Source organism: Phycodurus eques, chromosome 10 (assembly GCF_024500275.1).
Source record: "Phycodurus eques isolate BA_2022a chromosome 10, UOR_Pequ_1.1, whole genome shotgun sequence".
Taxonomy (NCBI): Eukaryota; Metazoa; Chordata; class Actinopteri; order Syngnathiformes; family Syngnathidae; genus Phycodurus; species Phycodurus eques.
In genome coordinates, this window is record NC_084534.1 from 26,488,088 (window position 1) to 26,512,480 (window position 24,393).

Consider the following 24,393-nt stretch of genomic DNA (forward strand, 5'->3'; position numbering starts at 1 on the left):
ATATGTTCCCCGACGGCCCAATTCCGGAGTGACACCTGTTGCTCGGACTGTTCGTGTGCAACATGAATTAATGTCCCCCTCAACGAGCGTTGTCAATAGAAAGTCATGGCGGTGCTAAAAACGCTGCTCGAAACTTTACTTTATACCATCAATCACCTTTTGCAACAAGAAAAATACAAAGCAGCTCTGGCGGTTCTCAAAGGCTTCCGAAATGGTGCCGTGTGAGTGAAAAACGTTTATGTAGCGCACATTACTTGGTGCCAAAGTGTTGCGGATAAGACAAGATTACGTGTTTTTATGTCCGTGTTTGATAGCAACATTGAATATGGTTGTCCTAAATTCGTCGCCGTTCTGTGTGTCCCAGATATGGAGCTAAAATCAGAGCGCCGCATGCATTTGTCATGACTTTTCTATTCCGGAGTGGAAGGTAAGCTGCTGTCAAGAATGAATTTCAGAATCAGAGTCAGAATCAGAATCTTCTTATGAATACTGACACAGCAGACAATGTATTGGGCTGCACCTCCTAATAACCACTGAATTCAGCTCTTTATTTTACTGCAGGTGTATTATGTGTTTCTTTTAGTGTAGATGTGTAAAGTAGAAAAGCACTGTAGTACCGTAACAAATGGATTGGAACTGGAATGAAAATCTCCAAATTCTTCTTCATATAGTTACTTCTGAATGATGAATTTTATCCAAGAGGAGACTTAGGCACAGCAGCAGAGTTAAGCTGAAGTTAGCGTGGGTGTTTTATTGTTGCCATTTCTAGCCATGTCTTCTCAAATGTTACCATGGAGATGATGGAGCGGAGTAGTTTCACGGTGAGTAGGTACAATGCAGTAGAAAAAAGATTAGAATTACATGTAATGCCCAAGTCATGAATATAAAGCCTTACTTCTCTACACTTATTTTAGTTTGAGCATGGCCACGTTTTCGTCCCACTATAATAATCATTTGTTTACTTTTTTTCTTTCTCTTTACCTCAAAGTGATGGAGTCTGTGCTGATGTGTGTTTTTTCGCTCCTCTTAACAGTTTGGCAGACAAACTCCGAGCCATTTTGAAGGCCACCTACATGCATTCGCGCAACCTGGCGTGCTTCGTGTTCACGTACAAGGGACTGCAGGCGCTGCAGGAAAAGCTCCAGGGGCGGAGTTTGCAGTCTCACTCGTTCCTGGCAGCCTGCGTGGGAGGATGGTTGGTGTTTGGCAACAACAACAATATCAACAGTCAGGTATGAAAGTCACTTTTTTAATTGTTTTTAATTAAATGTTCTTATATTGCAGAAGAGTTTTTCCAGAATCTGTTCCGTGATAAAGTTTTTCAACCATTTGAAGTCATGTAAAGTGAATCGGTCTGTCCCAGAGTCACGCTGTTGCCGCCATAACGTCTTTATTAACTGTCCAGGTGGCGTTTTAAAAAGCATTGTAACACTCCTGTCATATAAGTGTCAAGAGAATTGTTCACTGTGTAAAAAATAAATAAATATATGCAAAATACTCACTCTTGGATTGTATAGTAAAAAAATAAAATAAATAAAAAGTACGACGACTCACACTTTATAATGAAACTAAAATGAAGTAAAACTACAGAGCCTTTGACTTGGATAGTAAAACTACAAGGAAAACTACTCATCCTTTTGACTATAATAAAACCAAAATAGAATGAACTACTGACCCTTTGACTGAAATAATGCAACTAAAATGAAGAACAACTACAAGGCATGACATAAACAAACATCAAAAAGCAAACCGCACTAGCATATTTCATCTTTTATCAAGTCTCGCGAGATTTGCCGACATCTCGCATCAGCTCCACTGCTCTGCCGCGGTTCCAGATCAACATGTACTTGCTGTCCCGGATCCTGTTCGCCCTCTCCCGGCTGGCCGCGGAGAAAGGGGTGGTCCCGCAGCCCAAACGAGACCCCTTCCCGCTGTTGGCCACCCTGGTGTGGGGGGCGGTCTTGTGGCTCTTCGAGTACCACCCGCACACGCTGCAGCCGTCGCTGCAGTCCTCCATGAACTACCTCTACCACGACAGCGACGTGTGGCACGACATCTCCGACTTCCTGCTCTATAACAAGCGCACGACCGCTGCTCTCAAATGAAGCTTTTACGCGATGGACCGCTCGTCTTGAAGAAGATCTGCACCGGGACACTGTTCCATTTGTGGAATTAAAGTATATACAGTATACAAGTGTATATAATTTGTGAAATATGAATGCTGTTGCCACACAATAAAATACTGTAAATAGGAGCAATTGAACTGTGCCTTCTCTTTCTTTTTGGGTTCCTCTAAATGAATGTTTTTTTTTTATTTTTTTTTACTTTTTATACGAAGTACCACATTCAAATAAATCTAGCTCTCAAAGTACAACCAGCGATAAACTACAGTAACGCTTAAGTTTTAATAAAAGATAAGGCAGGCAACATCATTTTAAATATAGAAACAAGCACAAATTGGTCTTCTAATGAATTTTTTTTTTAGTTTAATAAATCTCTATGAATTTGACTTTGAGTTTAGCTACTGAAATAAATAACTTTCATACGTTATTCTCATCTATTGAGTATCTATTGCAACTTTCCGCATGTCAAAACAGTTACTGTGCTTTCGTAATAGTAGTATGTCTATGCACTGACGGATAAAGACAATGTATATAAAATAAAATTGAATGTCAAACAGAATCATCCCAAAGTTAACTGATTGCGTAATAATTTGCTGTCATCATCTAATTGATTCTCTGTAAAAGGATTTAGTCATTTCTCAAATTTTAGAATGGAAACATAAAAAACATACATATATACACCACATGCAAATGGTGTGCTGTCTTATACATCTATAGTATCAAATACAAAATATTAAACCAACAAAAACAGTATTATTTAAAGAGAATTTATGATTATATGAAAGTAAAACAAAATCTGAAGAAAGTCACTACATAATTAAATACGTTTGGATGTACAAAATCAAGTTAAATACAATAAAAATCCCACTGATTGATATTTAATGTGAATGTCGTCCAATGGCTTGTCTGTAAATTCAATACAATGGGTGAGTATGATTAAATGAGATTATATTATGCTACCGATGACTAATAACAGTATCGAGTGAGATTGTGTGTGAGGCAATAGCTGATGGAGAATTTAGTCGGAATTTCGTCACACTGTAAATGCGATACAAATAAGGAAGCGTGATTAGTCACGCATGCCAGCGAGTGTCAGGGTTGCCAAATTGTTCAAATTGTCACTGAATGGAACGCTGGAGGTGGGCGCGGCAAAGGCATTTATAGCTGTAGTAACTCACGCCAAGCGTGCGTCTACTGTCTCGACGAAGTTCAAGGTGAGGTTCGCTACATCTCTCTCGCTCTCTGTCTCCTCTAAACTCCGACATTTGTCATGGAATTCATTTCTTGTGTCCGCCATCAGATTTCAGCATGCAACAAGTGGACTTGGAAATTGGCGAGAATCTGGAGCGCCACCGGACGGCGGGCTTCAGCCACGCCAAAGCTCTGGTGGTTCGAAGAGGGGCCCCGTTCAGAGTCAGCCTGCCCATGAAGGCTCGCCCTTTTGACGCCCGCACCGACACCCTCAGGGTCAAAGTCATGCTCGGTAGGACTTGGTGTTTTATTGGGTTTTAGTTAACATATTTAGCATTATATTGAACTTAGTAAATCAGGTAAAGGTACAACCCCAATTCCAATCAAGTTGGGACGTTGTGTTAAACATAAATAAAAACAGAATACAATGATTTGCAAATCGTGTTCAAACTATATTTAATTGAATACACTACAAAGACAAGATATTTAATGTTCAAACTGATAAACTTGATTGATTTAGCAAATAATCATGAATTTAGAATTTTATGGCTGCAACACGTTCCAAAAAAGCTAGGACAGGGTCATGTTTACCACAGTGTTACATCACCTTTTCTTTTAACAACATTCAATCAACGGTTGGGAACTGAGGACGCTAATTGTTGAAGCTTTGTAGGTGGAATTCTTTCCCATTCTTGCTTGATGTACAGCTTCAGCTGTTCAACAGTCCGGGGTCTCCGTTGTCGTATTTTACGCTTCATAATGCGCCACACATTTTCAAGGGTAGACAAGTTTGGACTGCAGGCAGGCCAGTCTAGTACCCTTACTCTTTTACTACGAAGCCACGCTGTTGTAACACGTGCAGAATGTAGTTTGGCATTGTCTTGCTGAAATAAGCAGGGGCGTCCATGAAAAAGACGTTGCTTGGATGGCAGCATATGTTTCTTCAAAATCTGTATGCATCTTTCAGCATTAATGGTGCCTTCACAGATGTGTAAGTTACCCATGCCATTGGCACTAACACAGCCCCCATACCATCACAGATGCTGGCTTTTGAACTTTGCGTCCATAACAGTCCGGATGGTTCTTTTCCTGTTTGGCCCGGACGACACGACGTCCACAATTTCCAAAAACAATTTAAAATGTGGACTTGTCGGACCACAGAACACTTTTCCACTTTGTATCAGTCCATCTTAGATGAGCTCGGGCCCAGAGAAGCCGGCGCCATTTCTGGGTCTTGTTGATAAATGGCTTTTGCTTTGCATAGTAGAGTTTCAAGTTGCACTTACGGATGTAGCGCCGAACTGTATTTACTGACATTGGTTTTGTGAAGTCTTCCTGAGCCCATGCGGTGATATCCTTTACACATTGATGTCAGATTTTGATGCAGTGCCGCCTGTATGTAAACAACATAAGTAATATAAATCAAACTTAACCTAATGAATATATTGTATTTGTTTTAAATATAAAGGGATTAAAAGGAGTCAAATTGTTGTGCCCACTCTCTCCAAAGTTAAAGAAATCTCCTCAAACTCTTGACGATTGCATACATTTTCTCATCGCTTGTTCGAAAGTGTCCTTGAGCATCCAGAAAAAAAAAAAAAAAATTATTACTATTATTATTGAAAGTAATAGAGCTTTTTCTAAGATAAGGTCTCCAAACACGGCTTTCCTCTTCAGGCCCCCTGTACGTGACCATCCCCGTGACTTTCTCGAAAAGGTCTCCTTCATCTCGCTGGGGGGCCTTCATGGACCCCGAGGGCTTGGACGTGAGCAAGCCCTCCGTGTTCATCCGCGCCCCCGCCTCGGCCTCGGTGGGCCGCTACACGTTCAAGCTGTTGGCGTTGGATCAAGACAAGCCCAAGTTTCTCTTTTTGGGCAAATTCATCCTGCTCTGCAACTCCTGGTGTCGTGGTGAGTCACGCTTGAATCGTTTTCTTCAATTTGGCTCACAATACTGCATGGTTGGTAATAAACGAATGAAGCATGAGGGCTTTAGTGCACCTAAAAATTGAAATAATTTTTGAATATTTTCACCAATCTATTATAAAATGCCTGCGATTGGCTGGCGACCAGTTCAGGGTGTACCCCGCCTCTGGCCCGAAGACAGCTGGGAAAGGCTCCAGCACGCCAGCGACCCTTGTGAGGGTAAAGCGGTACGGAAAATGGATGGATGGATATATTAAAATGCATTGTAATTTTTGAAAATTGTAAAAAAAAAAAATATTGAATCAAAATACATATGTCAGATGCTTGACACATTGCAGATTGGTGAACATGGAATGTCAATAAAAATATTTTAATATCCAAATATATAATATGAATGCTATTAAAACAAAAATGATACAAAACATATACCCATTATTAACATTTTATTATTTTATTTGTTATTTTCAGGATTAAAATGTAATTGGAACATGATTCTGTGAAAAAACGTTCCATATATCTTTTTTTTTTTTTTTTTTTTTAAATCTGTCAATGTATTTGTTTTTTTTACTGTCAATATTTTCCACAAAATCTTTTAAATGAATCCAATTAAGTGTTAATTTTCCCGCCAAAAATATCCATCATGGCAAGGCAAGTTCGTTTGTAGAGCATCATTTGTAAACAAGGCAATTCAAAGTGCAAATATTTATTTTTGCTCTGTCTCTTCTCTAAAATCAGTCTATTTGGTTTTTAACATCACAGATTATTATTTTTTTTTTTTCACAGCTGATAGCGTCTACATTCCCTTCGAGGACCAGAGGGAGGAATACATCCAGAATGACTCGAGTTTGCTCTTCATGGGGACGGCGACGAATGTCGTGTGCAGACCGTGGTCCATGGACCAGGTATGAAAACAGCAACAACAACAAAAAAAAGCGCACTTATTATATTATGCATGTAAAGGGCTACATTAGAGTCATTCTTCAATCTTTCTCTTTGTGCCTGGAAAGTTTGAGCCAGATGTCCTGGAAGCGTGTCTCAACGTGCTCAATGTCAGCCCTCAGCACCAACACGATAAGAGGATGGACTACCTGTACCGCAACAACCCGGTCTACATCAGCCGGGTAGTTTCAGCCATGGTGAGAACACGCCCGCCGGGTATGCCCTTTGACTCCTTTCACCCCTCGTGACGTCACTGTGGCACATAAAACAGGAATGCTGTCTGCTGGAAAAGAACAACCTGTGCTTTGACAAACCTGCCGAGCAACAATAAAAGTTTGGTGTCCAACACCACAACAAGCAAAGGAAGAAAATGATCAAAGCAAAAATGTGTTTTGATTCCTTCCAATTTGTGTGGCAGGCATTACGTACACAATATTAAGGGAGGGAAATAAAGAAAAACTTCATATTTTAAACCTACTAATTTGAGATTAGTTTTAGAGAGGAGACAGCAAAACTCATAAAAATAAAATCCAGTTTGTTTACAAGGGTCGCTATGTGATGAACATGGAATCTAACAATAGGGGATGTGCAGCAACTTGAGTAAAATAAAGGAAGACATTCTTAAAAACAGCTAACGTCAGCGATGTTACAAAACTAAATAAATCCATGTTAGGGAGGGTACAAAAAAAAAGTCCTAAAAATAAGTAAGTCAAGGGAAAATAATTATTATGTGATGTTAGGTAGCAGTTAGAAAATAATCAAGAACGTTTTTTTGTTTTTTTTTCCTCCCCAAACCTCCCAACCAAAGTCTATCTATGTTAAAAAGAACAAATACAGTAATATGGTTTTGGGGTGGCAAAATAAAAAACCCTAAAGTAAGATGCAGAAAATAAAGGAAACAGAATCATACTTTGATATTAGGGGAGGAGCAACAGCAAAAAAAAAAAAAAAGTTAAAACCTCCTCAGCTAACTTTAGTGATGTTAAAAACCAAATAGATTGATAGAGAAGTGACAAAAAACTCATCAAAATAACATGCAGTGAATAAAGCAAAAGTAAAGATTTAGTATGTTAGAGGACGTGGCAGTTTGTAAACAATAAAGAACAAAAATAACGTTTCGACCTGTTAAGTGAACTTAAGGTATGTAAAAAAAAAAAAAAAAAAAAAAAAAGAGGTGTCAATCCTGAAAATAAAATACAGAAAATAAAGGAGAAGCAATTTCACGTGATAGGTTTAATCCTGCTTGATCCTTCCGCCGCTGCGTTAGGCAGCGGACTAGTTGATCATTGAGTTTTGCTTGCGATCAACGCAGATCAACTGCGAGGACGACCGCGGCGTGCTGAAGGGCAACTGGTCGGGCGACTTCAGCGGCGGAGTCCACGCGTCCACGTGGACCGGCAGCGGAGACATCCTGAGGAGCTGGGCTCAGTCCGGCTACCGTCCGGTCAAGTACGGCCAGTGCTGGGTGTACGCCGCCGTCATGTGCACAGGTGATTACTCACGCGGCCCATGACGAAAGCGCACCGTCTTTTGTCACCTGCGACCGTTTGTTGTGTTGCAATGCCTTTTCCTTTTGATTTTCTCAGTCATGCGCGTCCTCGGCATTCCTTGCCGCGTCGTCACCAACTTCAACTCGGCTCACGACACCAACGGCAATCTGGTCATCGAGGAATTCTACAGCGAGACGGGAAAGAAGCTGAAGAGCACCAAAGACTCAATATGGTCAGTAGAGAACCGAATGCGTGCCATACACTGAAAACACGTACTTCATTTGATCATGTACATCGGTTGCACATGATTAAAATGTGGTCATGAGACAGTCATTTTCCACTCTTCTCTTCGAAAACAATAGAATAATACATTATTTGTTGGTTTAACACATTTTAATCATGCACAACCGATCTACATGTTCTTGGGGTCAGCCGATCGACCTTCCGCAGTTTAGCAGGTCACTTTCGCAGAAAAGCAAAGGAAATGCTAACTTTTTCGCCATATTGACATTGACCAATCCCAAACAGGAACTTCCACGTGTGGGTGGAGTGTTGGATGACTCGCCGGGATTTGGGCGGCGACATGGACGGCTGGCAGGTTCTGGATCCCACCCCGCAGGAGAGGAGCAGAGGTCAGTCTCGGCAGACACGAGAGAACACGCGGACTAGAACGAAGCCGAGATCGGAAGCGAACCCGTGACCTCGGATCTGCGAAGCGCACACGCTAACCGCTGCCCTGTCGCCTCCTTTAAATGCCAAATCTTTTCCGTTCGCTCCAGGTGTATACTGCTGCGGGCCGGCTCCCGTCAAGGCCATCAAGGAGCGCCGCGTCGACCTCTTCTACGACGTCCCCTTTGTGTACGCCGAGGTGAACGCCGACGTCCACACGTCGGTGGTGAGCCAGGGCCGCGTGGTGAGCCGCGGCGTGGACACGGAGAGAGTGGGGCCGCTCATCTGCACCAAAGCTGCGGGAAGCCCGAGGATGCACAACGTCACCGGCGACTATAAAAACATCAAAAGTAAGATCCAAAAAGACGAAGATGAAGCTTCTTACTGCTGCGCATGGCCAAAACTCAAATCTAACCGAAGATGATGAAACATTTCAGATCAATTGTTCTTTGTCTGCTGAGATATTTCTATTTACCGTGACAGTTTTTTGTCAGAATATTTCACTTATTTCAATATTTTTTAATTTGCTTAGAAATCTTAGTCAGAAATTTGAATTTAGAGATTTTACTACTGGGGTATGGCTAGGTTTATCTTAAAATAAGAAATACCATAATTTCATAGGTGGAGGTAGTATAAATATATTCGTTTTAAGACATTGGAAGTGTTTTTTTTTTTAAGCTAGCTATAGTTACATTTTTTAAGAAATCTAGAACGTATCCCACGCGATAAAGGCGGGGTTCAATGGACACTAGTTTTTTGAGGCGATCAATCAATCAATTGAAATTTTTTTGAAAGCACTTTTCATTCTAAGAAATGCAACACAAAGCGCTTTGCATCAATTCAAATATAACAATAAAACAAATCCGCCCAGCGCTTGTCCACAAGGACACAGAAAGCCTAGCTACATTTACTGGTACTTGTTTGAAGAAATCTCGCCAAGTCATCTTTTCCTGTTTTGTTGGCAGATAATTTTGCAGAAATTAAGTCATATCCTCCTCCTCCTTTTTAAGCACAGGGTTTTTGCATTGTAAACAGCTGTTTCCCCCCCAAAACAGGCCCCTTTTCAACACTCTCATCAAGCTCAGAGAGCTCGACGCTCAGGCGAGGCACGGGTAAGAACCGCCATTCCAAAATAAGTCTTAAAAACGCCAACGTCGGGGTTCACCGCTCCATGTTTTTTCAAAGACAAAATGGCTGCCGTCCTGACGCTGGATAAAGCTCCCGTGGCCGGCGCGGTCATCCGCTTCACCTTGAAAGTCATCAACAGGCAGCGCGTGGCCAAGATGTTGAAGGTCCACCTCAACGCGCAGACCAAAGAGTACAACAGCAGCCCCGCGGACACTTTCTGGGAAGACCACAGCCTCGTACGACTCGGCCCCTCGGAAGGTTGGCCGCTCTTTGTGGAACTTCATGCACGCTTTAGGGGGATTCCATCACAGGGATTGCCATTGAAGCAGGAGCGCAGAACATTCAGAGGAAGATAGCATATCAAAAAAAAAAAAAAAAAGGAATTGGAAATAATGAGTGAAAACTGTCTGCTGATACAGTCTAATGATTAACATTACATTTGAACTTAATTAATTGGATATTAATGTATATTAATAAAAATGTAATCACATTTATAAATATATTCTACGGTAAGCATATTTCAATTATTTAATCTTTGCTTCTTCCTGGACAGTGTTTTTTTACCACCGAAATTATAAATGATGGTAAAAAAAAATAATAATTTGGACATAATTAATAATTTTTATTATTTGACAATGTATTTATTTTTACTTATACTATAACTTATTTGACAATTGATGTATGTTTCTTTATATTTAATATAGCGTTCATTTATACCGTGATCAATTCGTTTATTCTTTATTTTATTTCTATTTAATTTTTACTGACGGTACGCTCAAATGAATTTGACCATTTATGTATTATTAATTTTTATTCCTAGGTATATATATATATTTTTTTTTAATAGTGTAATTTATGTTTTCATTATTATTTTCAATTCACTTGAGTAATGTGAATGAACTTGGAAGACACAGTGTTAATGTTTTCGCTCAAAATGTAATCTCAGTGAATGAAAATCATTCGTTTTCTGTCCGTGTTTATTTGCAGCGAAGTTTATGAAGCAGCAGATCCTTCCGGGCCAGTACGAGGACGTGGTGGGGGACGACCTGGTGAACCTGGCGGCGGTGCTGGAGGACGTGGCCACTCACGAGCGCGTGCTGGCCGTCGAGGAGTTCAGCGTGGTCACTCCAGAGCTCCTCATAAAGGTCAACAAAAACAAACAAACAAACGCACGCACACAATATGAGCTTCACTTGAATCAAAAGTCCTGCATTTACAACAATAATAATTTTCAGGTAGTATGTAACCACGTGCTTGTTTTTATGGGCGAAATATTTTAGTATTAAATACTATAATTTTTTTTTTTTTGTTCAATATGTTAAACAGTTTATGTTTGGTGGATCGAATGGATGGATGGATTATTTGGGCGTACCTAATGAATTGGGTTTTGACGCCACTTCTCCCTCTAGATTGAAGAGGAGGATAACGTGACGCTGAACCAGGAGCAGAGCGCCATCGTGACCTTCACCAACCCGTTCTCGCAACCCGTAAGCGGCGTGCTGAACGTGTCCGGCGCCGGCCTCCTCCGAGGCCACGCCAACTTCAGGTAAGTCGCCGTCTTCTCCTCCATCTTTAAACTGGATTTAGACGATAACAGCAGGTGAGACACGTGTGACGGACGTTGAGCAGCTGATAAAATTCTTCAGTAAACCAGCGTGCAAAAGGCCTTACCTTACCTTGCCTTTTTTTTTTTTAAGATTACTTTTATTTTTGGCCACTTTTAATACATAATATTTTTACTAACAAAATATCCATTCTTTTTTTTTTTTTTTTCACCCCTTAAATTCCAGTTTGTTTGCGAAATGTGCAGTTTGTACAGCAACCACAAAAATGCAATGTTTACATTACTCTCAGTAACACCTTCTTTTCTTTTTGTTAGTAGTACAGCCAGCAGATGGCGCTTCCACTTCCTAAATGAAAATGTAATTGTTCTCCAGGGTCATCAGAGGGGATCTCCACTTCTTGAGATTGCAATTGCAACATGCATTTGCTTTGTTTCGGAAACTTTGAATACTACATGAAATTGCTGCGTTGTCCAAAAAAAAAACAACCCCAAAAAAACAAAACAACAAACTAAAATGTTCAAGTGTTGAGTCTTGATTTCCCTTTCCCCTAAATTGTATGACAGTAAAGTAAGAAATGTAAAAATGTAGATTTCACAGGTGTTGATTGGCCAAAGGTTGCCATAATAAAGCAAAAAAATTACAATTTAAAATAAACAGTATATTGTTTATATATTTCACGATGTGTTTGTGTTTCATTGATTTCTTTTATTTTTTTCAGGATGTTCCCGCTGCATCCAGGAGGAAGCGGAGAGCAACACATCACCTTCGTCCCCAGCATGACGGGAACGAAGATGCTTCAGGCCTCGCTGAGCCTCTCAAACAGGTCCACTGTCAGAGGATTCAAGATGGTCTCCGTCCGCCGTCTTTAAAATGTTTTATTTATTTATTTATTTTTATTTACCTTCAAATGTGAACGCGGTCATTGTACACTTTTTGTAAACTGCCAAGCTGTGACATGAAGTTGTTGGGGGTTTTTCGTACTCGGTTATGTATCGTATGTGCACTACTTCACTCTTTTGTGTCTGCAAGCCGATTATCGCTCCTGGAAATAAACTCATTCATTTAATCTGAAACTATTATTGTACTGTTAATATAATAAGAAAACTAAATTCTAACTTAATTGATTGGACAGTGTACGCATTTGTTAAATGAGCACATTTTATGTTATGTTATGTTAAATATTTCAGTTCAGTGTATGGAATGCTAAATGACTAAGCGATGGAAGGTTATTAATAAAATTCATGAAACTTTAAATTAATGGATTTGGTGTTTTCTATTTTAATTTTATTGATGTCTAATTAACATTGTATTTGTAAATGTATATTCCGGTTTTTTTTCAGTAGTCCTCTAAAATGTATATTTCACTTAATAATTCTATTTATAACGTATATAGAAATTAAAATGGTATTTGTGTACGTATTGCTGTTATTTCATCTTATGAAAACTCCCATTGAACAAGTTGAAAGGTTTACACATTTATATAATAATATATTGTATGCGGCGTGTTGGTCGAGAGCGCGAAAAGGAAAGGCGTCCTGGATCCGGTGCAATTGACTTACTTTTTTTTTTTTTTTTATTTGTCTATTTGAGCCGTGTGTCAAATCAAATGGAGCACAAAGCATTATATACACATCATCGTGGCTAAGCTGACAGGCACATGCGTGACCTCAACAGTCCGTCTGATTTACAAAAGAGACGATTAGGGAGGGAAAAGGAGGGTTAAAAAGCACAAATGCGTACAAACATTTACATCCCGTAACGACGAAGCAGAATTGTCCCATCCCTTCTGTTTGTTTGTTTGTTTGTTTGTTTTCGGCAATTTCGTGACTGATAATAAATAACTCACATTTTTTTAGTATCTTTCATAGCCTCTATCTATATGATGCTAATTTTTATTTTCCTAACACATCTATGTTATTATTTGAGGACTTCAAATCAAGAGATGTCATTCTTGAAAGTGAGATGAATTGAATGAAAGAAAAGGGGGGAAAAAAGACATTTGCAAAAGTTCCCTGGAGATGGCGCTGAAGCTTTGGTCCTCTAGCCGCTTGTTTTGGTCGTTTTCAACCTCCGACTTGACTCAGCAACACTGACTGGGAATCAGTCTTATTTATTTGTTTTTTTTTTCATTCAAGAGTTCAGGAGATTCTGGCGATCGGGGTGTGGTGTGGTGTGGTGTGGGCGGGGCAGAGGTGGCGCCCCGCTACAGGTAGTCCAGCTCCAGTGCGTGGCTCAGAGCCTCCAGGTCGGCCCGGCAGGACACCCTCCAGAACGGCATGTTCTTCTGAGGACGCACAAAAACAAACCTTTCAATCTTTCGAGTACGGATGAAACTCCATTTTAAATCATGATCACAATGATCCAAATCACACTGACCGGTATTATCACGCACAATACACGCAACCAAAAAGATTGCTGGATTTTCAATAGAAAGAAATCAAAAATCAGACACCAAATGTACTGAGTACGGATGAGATTTGATGAAGATTTCACATCACGATTACCATGAGCAAAACGATCACAGATCTGATTGGAATGATCAATCTGTTACGAAAGATGCACTGAAAACATTGCAACATCTTTGATTTTAAATACAAAAAGTGCAAAATCAATAACAGCTTTAAACGTTACCCTTAAACCCTAACCCTGTTTTGAAACCCTAATTTGAAACCCTAACGCTCTTTTGAAACCCCAGTTTGAAACCCTAACACCGTTTTGAAACGCTCATTTAAAACCCAGGCTAAAGTTTGAAACCCTATTTTGAAACCCTAACCCCGTTATGAAACCCTACGTTGAAACCCTGACCCCAGCCTGAAACCCTATTTTGAAACCCCATTTTGAAACCCTAACCTCATTTTGAAACCCTAAGGCTGTTTTGTAACCCCACTTTGAAACCCTAACCCCTTTTTAAAACCCTAACCCCAATTTGAACCCTACTATGAAACCCTAAACCTGTTTTGAAACCTTACTTTGAAACCCTAGCCCCGTCTTGAAACCCTACTTTGAAACCTTAACTCAGTCTTGGAACCCTAACCCTGTTTTGAAACCCTCATTTGAAACCCAGGCTAAATTTTCAAACCCTAACCCTGTTTTGAAACCCTAGCTTAACCTAACTCATTTTTTTCTTTTTTTTTTTTTTTTTAAAGTGACTTTCCGAAAAACGTGAGTGGACTCAGAAAGCAGTGCTCCAGCTTGGGTGCCATTGCATCTGCCTGTTACTCCAAGTGGATCTTATTTAACATCTCTCATGAATTATTGATTGACACGTTTGGACTTAGACGACTTTTGCGTTAAACTGTTTTGTTTTTGTTTTTCCTAATCAAGGTTTGTTCCTCTTTTTTTTTTTTTTTTTTTTTTCAAGCAACCTAGATTCTACTTCCCGGGATCCAATGTATGAAATTGAAATTGATGACAGTCGCTTTGTTTTGAATATCCAATATGATCTCAATCTCAAATCATGATACTATTTGGCAAAACACCAAAGGAAAAAGCTCTCTCACCTTCTTGGCCACCGTCTCCTCTTCGCTTCCGTCCCCGACCACCACGTAGACGGCTCTCCTGCCGAACCTCTGAGTGATGCGCTCGAAGCAGCTCTCTTTGCCTGCCACCGTCACCATAACCCAAGAAGACAAAGTCATTTTCAGAACAAGATCGGGGATACGTGTTTTTTTTTGGGGTTTGCTTTGTTCCCACGACTCACCGATCTTGGTGGCGCTGTAGATGTTCTCTATGGGAAAGGCGGCCCCCAGACCGTACAGTAGCACTTTGGAGAGCGCCGGGACCAGCTGGGTGGTGGTCACCAGCACGTTCACGCAGTTGGGCCTGACACCATCACACGGATGACGTGTTTAATTTGAACGCTCGGGCAGCTATGAGCTAACGAGCGCAGTCGAAGCAACGTTTCCACATATTTCATGTATATTGCCGATAGAAAGTCGACGCAACCTTGTTCAAATGCTGGATTTGGGATGTGAAAAATAAAGGAGACCAAGAGGAATCATTTCAAAAGTTATAAAGCGCTGATATTTACTTACCCTCTCGTAAAGATTTTTTTTTTTTTCCCAATTGAGTTATCAAAAAAAAAAAAAAGAAAAAAAACTCAAAAAGCCAAAGAAAAAGCTGAGTTGGTGAACTGACCTGGTGCTGATGAGAGCCAAAGCTTTGAGCGCTTGCGTGAGCCACAGGTCGGTGAGGACCTCCATCTCCCGCCGCAGCTGGAGCCACTCTTCCCGCTTGGGGCTGCCCAGCAAACCTGACCACCAGGGGGCGGCACAAGCGTCAACTTGACAACGTCGCGCAGTTGTGCTAACAATTGCAACGCGTCTTTGCGAAGAAATCATTCGGTCGACTGCGTGAAAGTTCATCTGAGTGAATTGTGGCTAATAACGCAGGTTTTCATTTGTTGTCCTTCGTGTCCTGTTTCTGAAGTTACGAGTCGTTAAGGCTGGGGATTTTTCTTTCAATTGGAAGCGAAAAGCAAACTTTCGTTTAAATATTAGGTGAAATTACACCTTGTTTGACATCATATTTTCATTGAAACTTGCAATGGAAATCAGAGCTCTAAAACGATGTATTTGTCTTTAATTTGAGGTGAAATTCCAATTTTAGACAACGTGTGTTTTGCTCGGAACTACAAGTGAAACTCCAAATTATAGCTATCATTTTCTTTCAATTGTAGGGAAGAAGAAATGTAAGAAAAATACACTGTCTAAAAACCCAAATTTCTTGTAATTTCCTTTAAATTGTACGGGCAAGGTTAGAGTCCAAGAAACTTCTCCAAAAGTTTCAATTGTCAGTGACGGTAGACAGCATATTTGTCTTTCAAACTTCAGTAAACTTTAGGTGAAATTTCAAGTTGTGATGTATTTTCTTCTTGCCTTGTTCTCACAGAACTTATTCAATCCAAACAAGAACTAAATTAATATTATCTTATAGACTCTGCAGCTGCACCACACGGATGAAACACCTTACCGCCAACGTTATTCTTGCAGGAGTTGTAAATCTCCTTGACCCGCCGATATCGGAACGCCAGCTTCCTCATCCAGTCCACCCCGCCGTGGACCCCCGAGCCCAGGCACAGGGAGCCGGCCCCCGCTGGACTCTGGAAGCCGTCGGTCGCAAAATTGTACGTGCTGCGGGATCGCAACGCAGATACAGTGGAGCAATTTGAAACCACAAATGATCCGAATACATGTATATAAAAAAAAATAATAATAATAATAATCATTGTCCCCTTCAAACAGTCAGTAAGAAATGGTCTGCAAAAAAAAAACATTTAATGCAATTTCCTCATATTTCGCATATATTCGCATAAACTGGCTTTTTTTTTTTTTTTTTTTTTTTTAAATGCACCGAAAAACGTAAATTTTTTTTTTTTTTACCTCAGGTCCTGTCCGTTGTCATCTGACGCCACATCGTCGATATGAACCTGGTCACACTCCTGACAAAAGACACAGACCAAAAAATGTGGAAAACAAAGTTTTGTTGAAAATGTAAGCATTTTGATCTTTGTAAAAGCGGAAATTTGGAATTGGATTCATGTATTTTCCTTGACAAAACTCTAAAGAGACAGACAATATATTTTTCTTTTTCAATTTAGGTGAAGTTACAAGCTGTTCAACAGAACATTTTCTGTCGAACTAAGTATTTCTTGGCGTATTTTTTCCTTCAAAATAAAGCGTCATCCCAAATTGCTATTGCTGAAATTGTAAGTGAAATCCCCAATATTCAGACCGCCTATCTCCCTCTCAAACTTTAAGTGAAATTCCAAGTTGTTCAACGGTGTACAGAGGATCCCTGCTATTCATATTTTAGTATCGATGCGATACCATGTAAATAATGTAAGATCGCCGATACCGATACTTTTCAAAAACTAAAATAGATGCATCATCAGATTGCTAAATATCAATTGTTCATGACCTATAAGTATTTATGTGATGTTTTATTTTTTATTATGATTACATTTTTAAAATCAATAAAAGAATTCGGACAAAGTATATTGGTAAACAGAACATACTTTGTTATCATCATAACTTTTCCCCCCCCGGACCCAATAGAACAGTAACAAATCATCTTAAATAAACAAAGTGCGCAAAATGATCACTGAAAATACTGTTCCAAAATTTTAAAACAAATCCTTTCTGTGCACTCCTTTGGTTTTGTTAAAAAAAAAAAACACAACAGGTGGCCTTTTGTAGAAAAATAAGCAACCCTGTGCAGAGCAAATGTTTTGTTTCAGTGTTGTTTATATTTTTCGCTTCTTCTGTGACTTATTAACTGCCTGGCTTTTGAAAACATCCTCTCGGCTGGCGCTGATGTCGCAACCCCTGTCCGGTATTTTTGGGCACATTTGCTCAGAGGGGGGAAATGTTGATTGGTTGTTTTCCCACCAAAGTAGATCATCTATGCGATGTCATAAAGTGTTCCTTTCACAGGTAACACAAAGAACCGTTATGAGCCCCAGCCAAGAGACAGAAACGACGCGTCTGACGTCGCCTGTTTGATGAAACCGCAACTAAAGTATCAACATTTTCACGCAAGTTGTTAGACATCACGTTTTCATTTTAAGCGTCATCGTCCGAGTCAATGCTTAATGTCTCCGTTGGCCCTCATTCCTCGATGGCGCAGGGCAGCGCAGCGTGCTAGCGGTTAGCGAGGCCACCTCACGCTTCTGAGGTGAAGAGTTTGAATCTCAGCTCGATGGTATATTACATATTCCACCACGCAAAACACACAAAAAAGAAATGGACAACTTTGGGAAGTGTTAATGTGACAAATACAATCATAACACATCATAGCCGTCCGCGGCTAGCTAAAACGCTAATGCGCCTCGCAGGGGCCGCGAGCAGGCAGACGCTACCTCATCTTCCCCGCACGCATACCTCAAGTCTCAGGGGCGCCGACCCGACGCCCACCCTGCCGAGACCCCCGCGCAGCCGCTACCGTGTACGCGCTTGCGCATTCAACGTCATCGCAAAAGGAAAGCGGAGGCGGAACGGCCGCTATGTGAGTTGGCTAAGTGGTCCCGCCACTTTTCATTGTGTTTGACATGATCATTTATTATATTTGTTGCGTTGTAGCTTGGAGCTGAGAAGGAAGAAAGAAAAAAAAAAAAAAAAAAAAAAAACATCTGGAATGTTCCCCCATCTCCGCGCTGGATCTCTGGAGCTCAGCCCAGAAGAGAAGGAGCTTCTCAGTCATCACTTCGACGTCATTTCCCCCAAAACTTGGGCATTATAGAGGCTCCTTTCTTTCAATTGGAGCCGAAAAGTCATCAAATTATTATTTAAATTTTTTTTTTAAGATGGAATTCCAAGTTGCTCAAAAGCTTATTTTCTTTCAACTCTAGGTGAAATTCCAAGTTTTTAGAGTGTTATTATTATTATTTTTTTTTAATAATGATGAAATTTCAAGTTTCAAGTAGAGAGCATCTTTTTCTTTAAAGTTGACATAAAAAAGTTTTTATTCAGTGTTGATTTCTTCAAATTTCAACAGCAACACTAATATGTTCAGCAGCATATTTTTCAGCAACCTTAAGGTGAAATTTCAAGATGTTTGGCACTGTATTTTAAGGAACTGACACGTTTATACATTTGTCTTTCATTTTCAGGGAAACGTCTAATTGCTCAACACCATATTTTTCTTTTTGAACTTGGAAAACGTGAAATTCCGAATTGCTGGAGAGCCTTTTTTATCGACAGCCAATTTCCTTTTCAAGTTTTAGGTCAAATTCCAATTTGCTCAACACAGTAAGCGGTCAAATGCGTGGCTTCGTAGCGAGCGGATGCGAAGACAAAGCAGGGTGAAGTACACCCACTAACACGTCCTGGACAGCCTTAATAGGAGCCTTAAGACGAGATAATTACACCTTTCAGACTTAACAGCACTTGTCGGCCCCACGCTGCTGCTGCTGCTGCTTAAGAGATTTAAGTGAGGCCTGACAACAAGAGAGAAAAGAAAAACGGGTTTGCAAATGGCTTTGTTGGCTCCTTTCCGTCCCTTCATTCGCTCCTCCGCCCACTCCACTAATGTTCCTGTCACACACAAACTTTTTTTTTTTTTTTTTTACAAGCAAACACACGCACTTCATTTAATTGCTTCATGCGCATTAAGTAATTCATTATTTTACAGGAGGAAGCTTAGCGGCTAATGTTTGTAGTAACAAAACTTGCCGTGGTTTTGATTGACGTAGTCACAGAGGTATTCACGCAACAATGTTTATTCATTGTGCTTATAAAGCGATAGACTGCATCACACCGAGGGATGTTCCTAATATTCTGACCTGCCCACGGCGTTCTGCAATTCCCATAATAAATATTAGAATTCCAATAAATACCATCTCCAATAGTTAGACTCCAAATAGAACGTCATTATTTTAATCTAGTTTTCGTGCAGGTGTACCTAATGAAGTGTCCTGTTTTTTTTTTTTTTCCATGGTGACTTGTACGCTCAATCATTGCATTTTTTTTTAACCGTTATTCTTTCTTTTGTTACTCAGATTTTCGTTTCCCATTTATATCAAATTAATTGATTAATATCAAAGTCGGTAGTAAAAGTATAGACTTGCAAATCGAATCCCAAAATTTAAGTACAAATTTGTACCAAAATAAATGAAATGTAAAATAGATCATAGATGTAATGTACTTCAACGTTAAATACAATTTAACTACAATTAACAAATATACTGTACTGGATTAAAAAAAGTTTTAAGTTTAAGACACTAACATGATGCACAGTTTTAACATTTAATTCGGTGATTCTTTTGTGTACCACTAGATGGAGCCCTCTTCCCACATTTTGAGAATCACGCTACTGCATTTTTTTCTTCAGTTGAATGATTTTTTTTTTTTTTTTTGTAATTTTTTTTAGATAGTACATGAATTACTATTTTGTATTATTGGCATAAAATGTTGAAATGTTGCTCTAATCTTTTGTTACTATTATTAGATTGTTATTATTTTACTGTAATATTTTCATTCTTCCCCGCCAACTGGACAGGTTTAAAAACCATTTCACAACACTCTGCACTGCTAAATGTATAACTAAATGTCATAAGGTTTCATTTGATTTATTCTAATATTAAAAAAATACTTTATCCTGTATTGATTTATTGATTTCATGTTGTTCTTTGAAAAAAAGATGAACCCCTGCTAAATGACCTCCAAGTCGTTGAAGAAGAGTCGCGAGTCGGCCAGATTGAAGATCATCTCCTCCATCCACAAACCCAGAGAAACCGCTTTGGACGAATCCTGCAATAAATCAATTCAACTGTCAGAATTAAACAAACAGCTCAATTTAGAGCATGATTCAATTCTGCAAACAGTTTAAAAACACGGCAGAACAACGTGCGCTCTTACTAAAATACTTCATCAAAGATAAGATCTGCAGATTGACAGCCTCGGCGGTCTGGTATTGTGACGCTTTTCGCTCGGATCTGATGTGAGGAACAATCATTCGTCTGGAGAAATTTTCCCGGCCTTGTCGGCGCAGGTCGCTTGCTGCGAGCGGGAAACCGGCGGTTTCCGCCGTCGACTGGCAGAACCTCAACCGCGTGCCACGGACAGGCAAGTGTGAATCTGCCTCCGCGCTCCTCCGATTCTCATCTTTATCTCGAATCACGTCTTGTGTGAGCAATTTTGTAGAGTGTCTCACAAAATGACATTTACATTTTCATTTGTTCAAAGCATATTTTTATTTTGCTGACCAAATACTGGATGAGCTTTCCATTAGCTTATGCAAATTTCTGATGATAACTCCTACAATAAACGCAGTTTATTCTACGTTGTCATCTGAGTATTCCTTAACAAATAACACCCACTGCCTGGTGATTATTTGACTCACTGAGAATTAGAGTGCGCTAAGTCCATTTTTCTCATTTTGCAGTCGATGGGTTTAAAGTTTTATGGCTGCCACTAAAGGTTTAGTGGAATAGTGGTCCAAGTTCAAATATTAGTCGATATCGATATTTCATGAAAGATGATGTTGATGACGAAGGTGATGTTCAAAATTGGAGCTAAAACTTGATTGAGACTGATTTTTTTTTTTTTTTTTTTTTTTTTAAAGTGCCTTTATTATAATAATAATAATAATAATAATAATACTAAAAAAACCTTGGGCATGCACTTTTACTTGGCGCGCCAACAAAATGCTACGTGGGCATGCCGTCACCCGAGACGACAGAAGCAGTTGCGAGTGCGTTGTCGTGCGGCGCTACTCGGGTGAGCCAACGGGTTTTGTCAGACAAAGGTGAGAACCAGATTAGCGAGTTCACATTGACGAGCTCAGTCTCTGTCTGGCTGGTGAACGATGACGCAATTAGAAATGAAGCCCTTGTGGATGGCCAAATGAAGAGGCAGGGATGGAAATAATGTTGAGGGAGGAGAAGAAGACACGGATGGAAGGATGAAGGAGGAGGAGTTGAGGGATTAGGAAAGGATTGTTCTTCTTGTGGAATAATTATCCGTAATCACCCGCGTCTGACATATAAAAGCCTTTCTCGAGGAAGAAAGATTTGAAAACATTGAGTTCCCGACACACACGCAGGGTCTTGTGGGTAAGCGAGCGCACACACATTAGGAGTTCTGCTCAAACGTTTGTTTCGTTTAATGACCCCCTTCCACCGGCCGCCTGTGCGCTAGAGTGGAGTTTTGAACTTTATTATTGTTTTCTGGTTTTTAAATTCTTATGACTTTATTTTTGTCTTATGTTTTATGATCAATTCGTATTCATGCTTTGCTTCAGCTGCGATTGTTTTTAATATAAACTGAGTTGAGCTTGTCATTCTCCGTGAAGCAGAAGGTAGCCTGCTAACTAGCAAACACACGGACAAGTAAATGAAGGTTTTATTTATTTTTATTTTTTTGGGCCTTGGCTCAACCGAGTGACATTCCCGGTAAAGTTTTGAGTTCGGTCCAAGTGAGTTTCCTCGGTTCCAGCGGCGAGGCGTTCGGGCGCTGGGAATTAATCAGGAATTTCTGGCGCATGAGTCACATCTCAACACTTTGCGAGCCATTTTTTTCCCTCTGCTCCAAGGAAGGTTTGAAAAAAAAAAAAAAAACAACAAAAAAAAAAAAAAAAAAAGAGATTTAAAAATAATAATAATAAGAGCATTGCAGCATGAGGCCATCGCCGACCCCGCTCTCAAATCCCCGTCAGCCTCGCGTCGAGCCGCAGGGGGACCGTGAGAATTCAAAACACGAGATTCCCGGCCAAGAGCAAGAAACGCACCACTGTCCGCACCCCCTCCGTCGCTCCCGTGTTATGTAAAACGTCCCGCTGGCTGTCAATCATGCCGCAGGAAGTCGGCGTAGCTAAACAAGCCGGCGGCGTTATGAAAAGAAACAACGCGAGGGCGAGCGGCAAAACAGCCAGCGTGTGAAACGCTGCAGAAACAAGTGCTACGTCCCAGAAGGACGGGGGCCGTTTTTTAATATCGTTACTCGTGGTTTGCTATTCACCCTTTTTTTAGTGAAGCCAATCCTAAGGTATTCGATTCGTGGCGTTAAATGACAACAGGGTCTGAGTTATAAAATCTCAGTGCGTTAAAAAATGTATGTGCTTGGAAAACGCTCGTTCGTCATCACAGTCATTCTTTACAATTCCATTTTATATTTATGTGTCTGTGATTTTGTGGTATTTTCATTCACGTCTGTACTCAAAGTGGACATTTACAAAAGTCTGCTAGCTCAATGCTAACACACGATACAAAACGCAAAGCGCAGGCTAACAAAACGAGCACCGATGTCACAGTAATTATAAACCTTTCAAGAACTGCGATGAGAACAACAGCGGTAGCAACACATGCAGACACAGCATACAACAATACTCACATGCATATATTCTTTATCCTCTGAGAAAAAAAAAATCTAGGATTATTACAGCTTAATTGTAATGTTGTTTTTCTGTGTTTCATCATCAAATTTACAAGTTTGTATGTATTATACTGTTCCCCGGTGACGCACACCGGAAGAGTAGCATTGAATAATCATAATGCACAAATGTTTTAATCTTTACATTCTGTTAAATTATGTTAACAAATGTTATGTTATTAAAACACGAAAACATACAGATTTGTAAAGTACAAGACTGTAGATTTTTTTGATGGGGTTTTGACGGATGCTGGAACGGATTACTGGCATTTCCATTCATCTCAATGGGGAAAGATGATTTGAGATGAGAGTGTTTTGAGTTACTATTACTCCTGTCATATGATTTTGTCTTAAATTGCATTGCTTAAAAAAAAAAAAAAAAGCCTGAACTGAATAAAATCACCGAAGTTCTTGTGCACTTCTGGTGCATTTTTTCCCAAAGAAACAATCAATCATTGATTTTTAAGGATAATAATGTAAAATGATTCTGAAATGATATTAAACTGTTTGAGGATCATAGCTTGAGGTATATGTTTAAACTATCAAGATACTGTAGGGAATTATAATTATTTTATTTTTAGGGGGAGGTGTCAACCACTCGTGGTTTACTGTGCCTGTGTGAGCGAAGTGGAGTTTGGGGGGGGGGGCTTGTGGGAGGCGGCGGGCGGTGTTGTCGTACCTTGCCAAATCTCGAGGAGAAGGTCCCCGTGAGGAGCGAGTGGAAAATGATGATGGTTTCATCCAGGTCCCAGATAAACACCCGCTGCAGTGAAATAACACACGTTGTAGCGTTAACCTCCGAAGAAGAAGAGTGCGCTGCACGGGGCAGAGCAAAAAAAAAAAAAAAAAAAAAAAAACATCTCCTCCCATCTTTTCCGTAACGGGCTCCTCAAACATCTGGGATTCAAAATCAATCGGGTGATTGCTGGAACGCAGAAAAATGATCCGGGATTTATTGCACGTTTCGTCTAACGGCGCTCAAACGAGGAGCTGTAGCTCCCTGATCGAACGTTAAAGGAGAAAGTCTGGAAAATGGGACTTTTTAATGCCTTGTGTACAAATATTTGGGTTTCTGGAGGAAACGAAACAACCAGTCCGGCTCCTTACGCGCATGCATCCAGACACAAATTGGCAAAGTATAAATTGGCGACTTGGTGATGAAGTGCTTGACTCCATGAGTGTAAATACAAATGAATCTATTTGGGTGCTTGCTTTATGGTTCAATATCCCAGTGGTGACTTTAAGGTAAGCGCCAATCATCTGCAGTCTGGACGCGGCGGGCTGAACATCCCGGAGTCTCCTGAAGTCTCCAATAATACTGCAAAAAGTCCGTGAGATTTTGTTTTTTGGATTATCACGTTTTGGGAAAATAAAAGTCACCAGAGAAGTCGCGCACTTTGCCGCAAGCCGCTAGCTTACTAACTAGCTCTACATGATTATTTTTTACATAAATATGCTTCTTTCAAAACTTCTGCATCGCCTGCTTTGCGCCTTT

The 24,393-nt window shown here is 40.1% G+C and overlaps 3 protein-coding genes across 5 annotated transcripts in view; 2 read left to right on the forward strand and 1 right to left on the reverse strand.

Annotated features, from left to right (window-relative positions):
• The first annotated feature begins 49 nt into the window (after positions 1 to 49).
• On the forward strand, positions 50 to 2,249 carry pxmp4 (peroxisomal membrane protein 4). The gene is made up of 4 exons (XM_061687501.1): positions 50 to 221; positions 365 to 427; positions 1,034 to 1,232; positions 1,836 to 2,249. Exons 1-4 carry the CDS (start codon positions 106 to 108, stop codon positions 2,103 to 2,105), a joined length of 648 nt encoding a protein of 215 aa, XP_061543485.1. The 5' UTR covers positions 50 to 105; the 3' UTR covers positions 2,106 to 2,249.
• Positions 2,250 to 3,142: 893 nt separating this feature from the next.
• tgm5l (transglutaminase 5, like) lies at positions 3,143 to 12,438 on the forward strand. The gene is made up of 14 exons (XM_061687497.1): positions 3,143 to 3,337; positions 3,424 to 3,606; positions 4,992 to 5,225; positions 6,024 to 6,142; positions 6,248 to 6,376; positions 7,492 to 7,669; positions 7,766 to 7,901; positions 8,198 to 8,301; positions 8,449 to 8,688; positions 9,394 to 9,450; positions 9,524 to 9,724; positions 10,454 to 10,611; positions 10,876 to 11,012; positions 11,750 to 12,438. Exons 2-14 carry the CDS (start codon positions 3,432 to 3,434, stop codon positions 11,898 to 11,900), a joined length of 2,019 nt encoding a protein of 672 aa, XP_061543481.1. The 5' UTR covers positions 3,143 to 3,337; positions 3,424 to 3,431; the 3' UTR covers positions 11,901 to 12,438.
• Positions 12,439 to 12,536: 98 nt separating this feature from the next.
• eya2 (EYA transcriptional coactivator and phosphatase 2) overlaps positions 12,537 to 24,393 on the reverse strand; it is a 32,604-nt gene continuing 20,747 nt past the window's right edge. For all 3 annotated transcript variants that reach the window (XM_061687499.1, XM_061687500.1, XM_061687498.1), the window contains 8 exons: positions 23,578 to 23,661; positions 20,190 to 20,279; positions 16,413 to 16,471; positions 16,003 to 16,163; positions 15,169 to 15,283; positions 14,732 to 14,853; positions 14,532 to 14,632; positions 12,537 to 13,315 (listed from right to left, as the gene is read on the reverse strand). In XM_061687499.1, coding sequence (XP_061543483.1) covers positions 13,235 to 13,315; positions 14,532 to 14,632; positions 14,732 to 14,853; positions 15,169 to 15,283; positions 16,003 to 16,163; positions 16,413 to 16,471; positions 20,190 to 20,279; positions 23,578 to 23,661 — 813 coding nt within the window. In that variant the 3' untranslated portion in view covers positions 12,537 to 13,234. The remainder of the gene's footprint in view (positions 13,316 to 14,531; positions 14,633 to 14,731; positions 14,854 to 15,168; positions 15,284 to 16,002; positions 16,164 to 16,412; positions 16,472 to 20,189; positions 20,280 to 23,577; positions 23,662 to 24,393) is intronic.

Coding starts and splice junctions, on each gene's coding strand:
- pxmp4 (XM_061687501.1), top strand. CDS start 106: ATGGCGGTGCTAAAAACGCTGCTCGAAACTTTACTTTATACCATCAAT. Junction 222..364: donor GGCTTCCGAAATGGTGCCGT/GTGAGTGAAAAA, acceptor TGTGTGTCCCAG/ATATGGAGCTAAAATCAGAG. Junction 1,233..1,835: donor ACAACAATATCAACAGTCAG/GTATGAAAGTCA, acceptor CCGCGGTTCCAG/ATCAACATGTACTTGCTGTC.
- tgm5l (XM_061687497.1), top strand. CDS start 3,432: ATGCAACAAGTGGACTTGGAAATTGGCGAGAATCTGGAGCGCCACCGG. Junction 7,902..8,197: donor AGCACCAAAGACTCAATATG/GTCAGTAGAGAA, acceptor AATCCCAAACAG/GAACTTCCACGTGTGGGTGG. Junction 11,013..11,749: donor CGAGGCCACGCCAACTTCAG/GTAAGTCGCCGT, acceptor TATTTTTTTCAG/GATGTTCCCGCTGCATCCAG.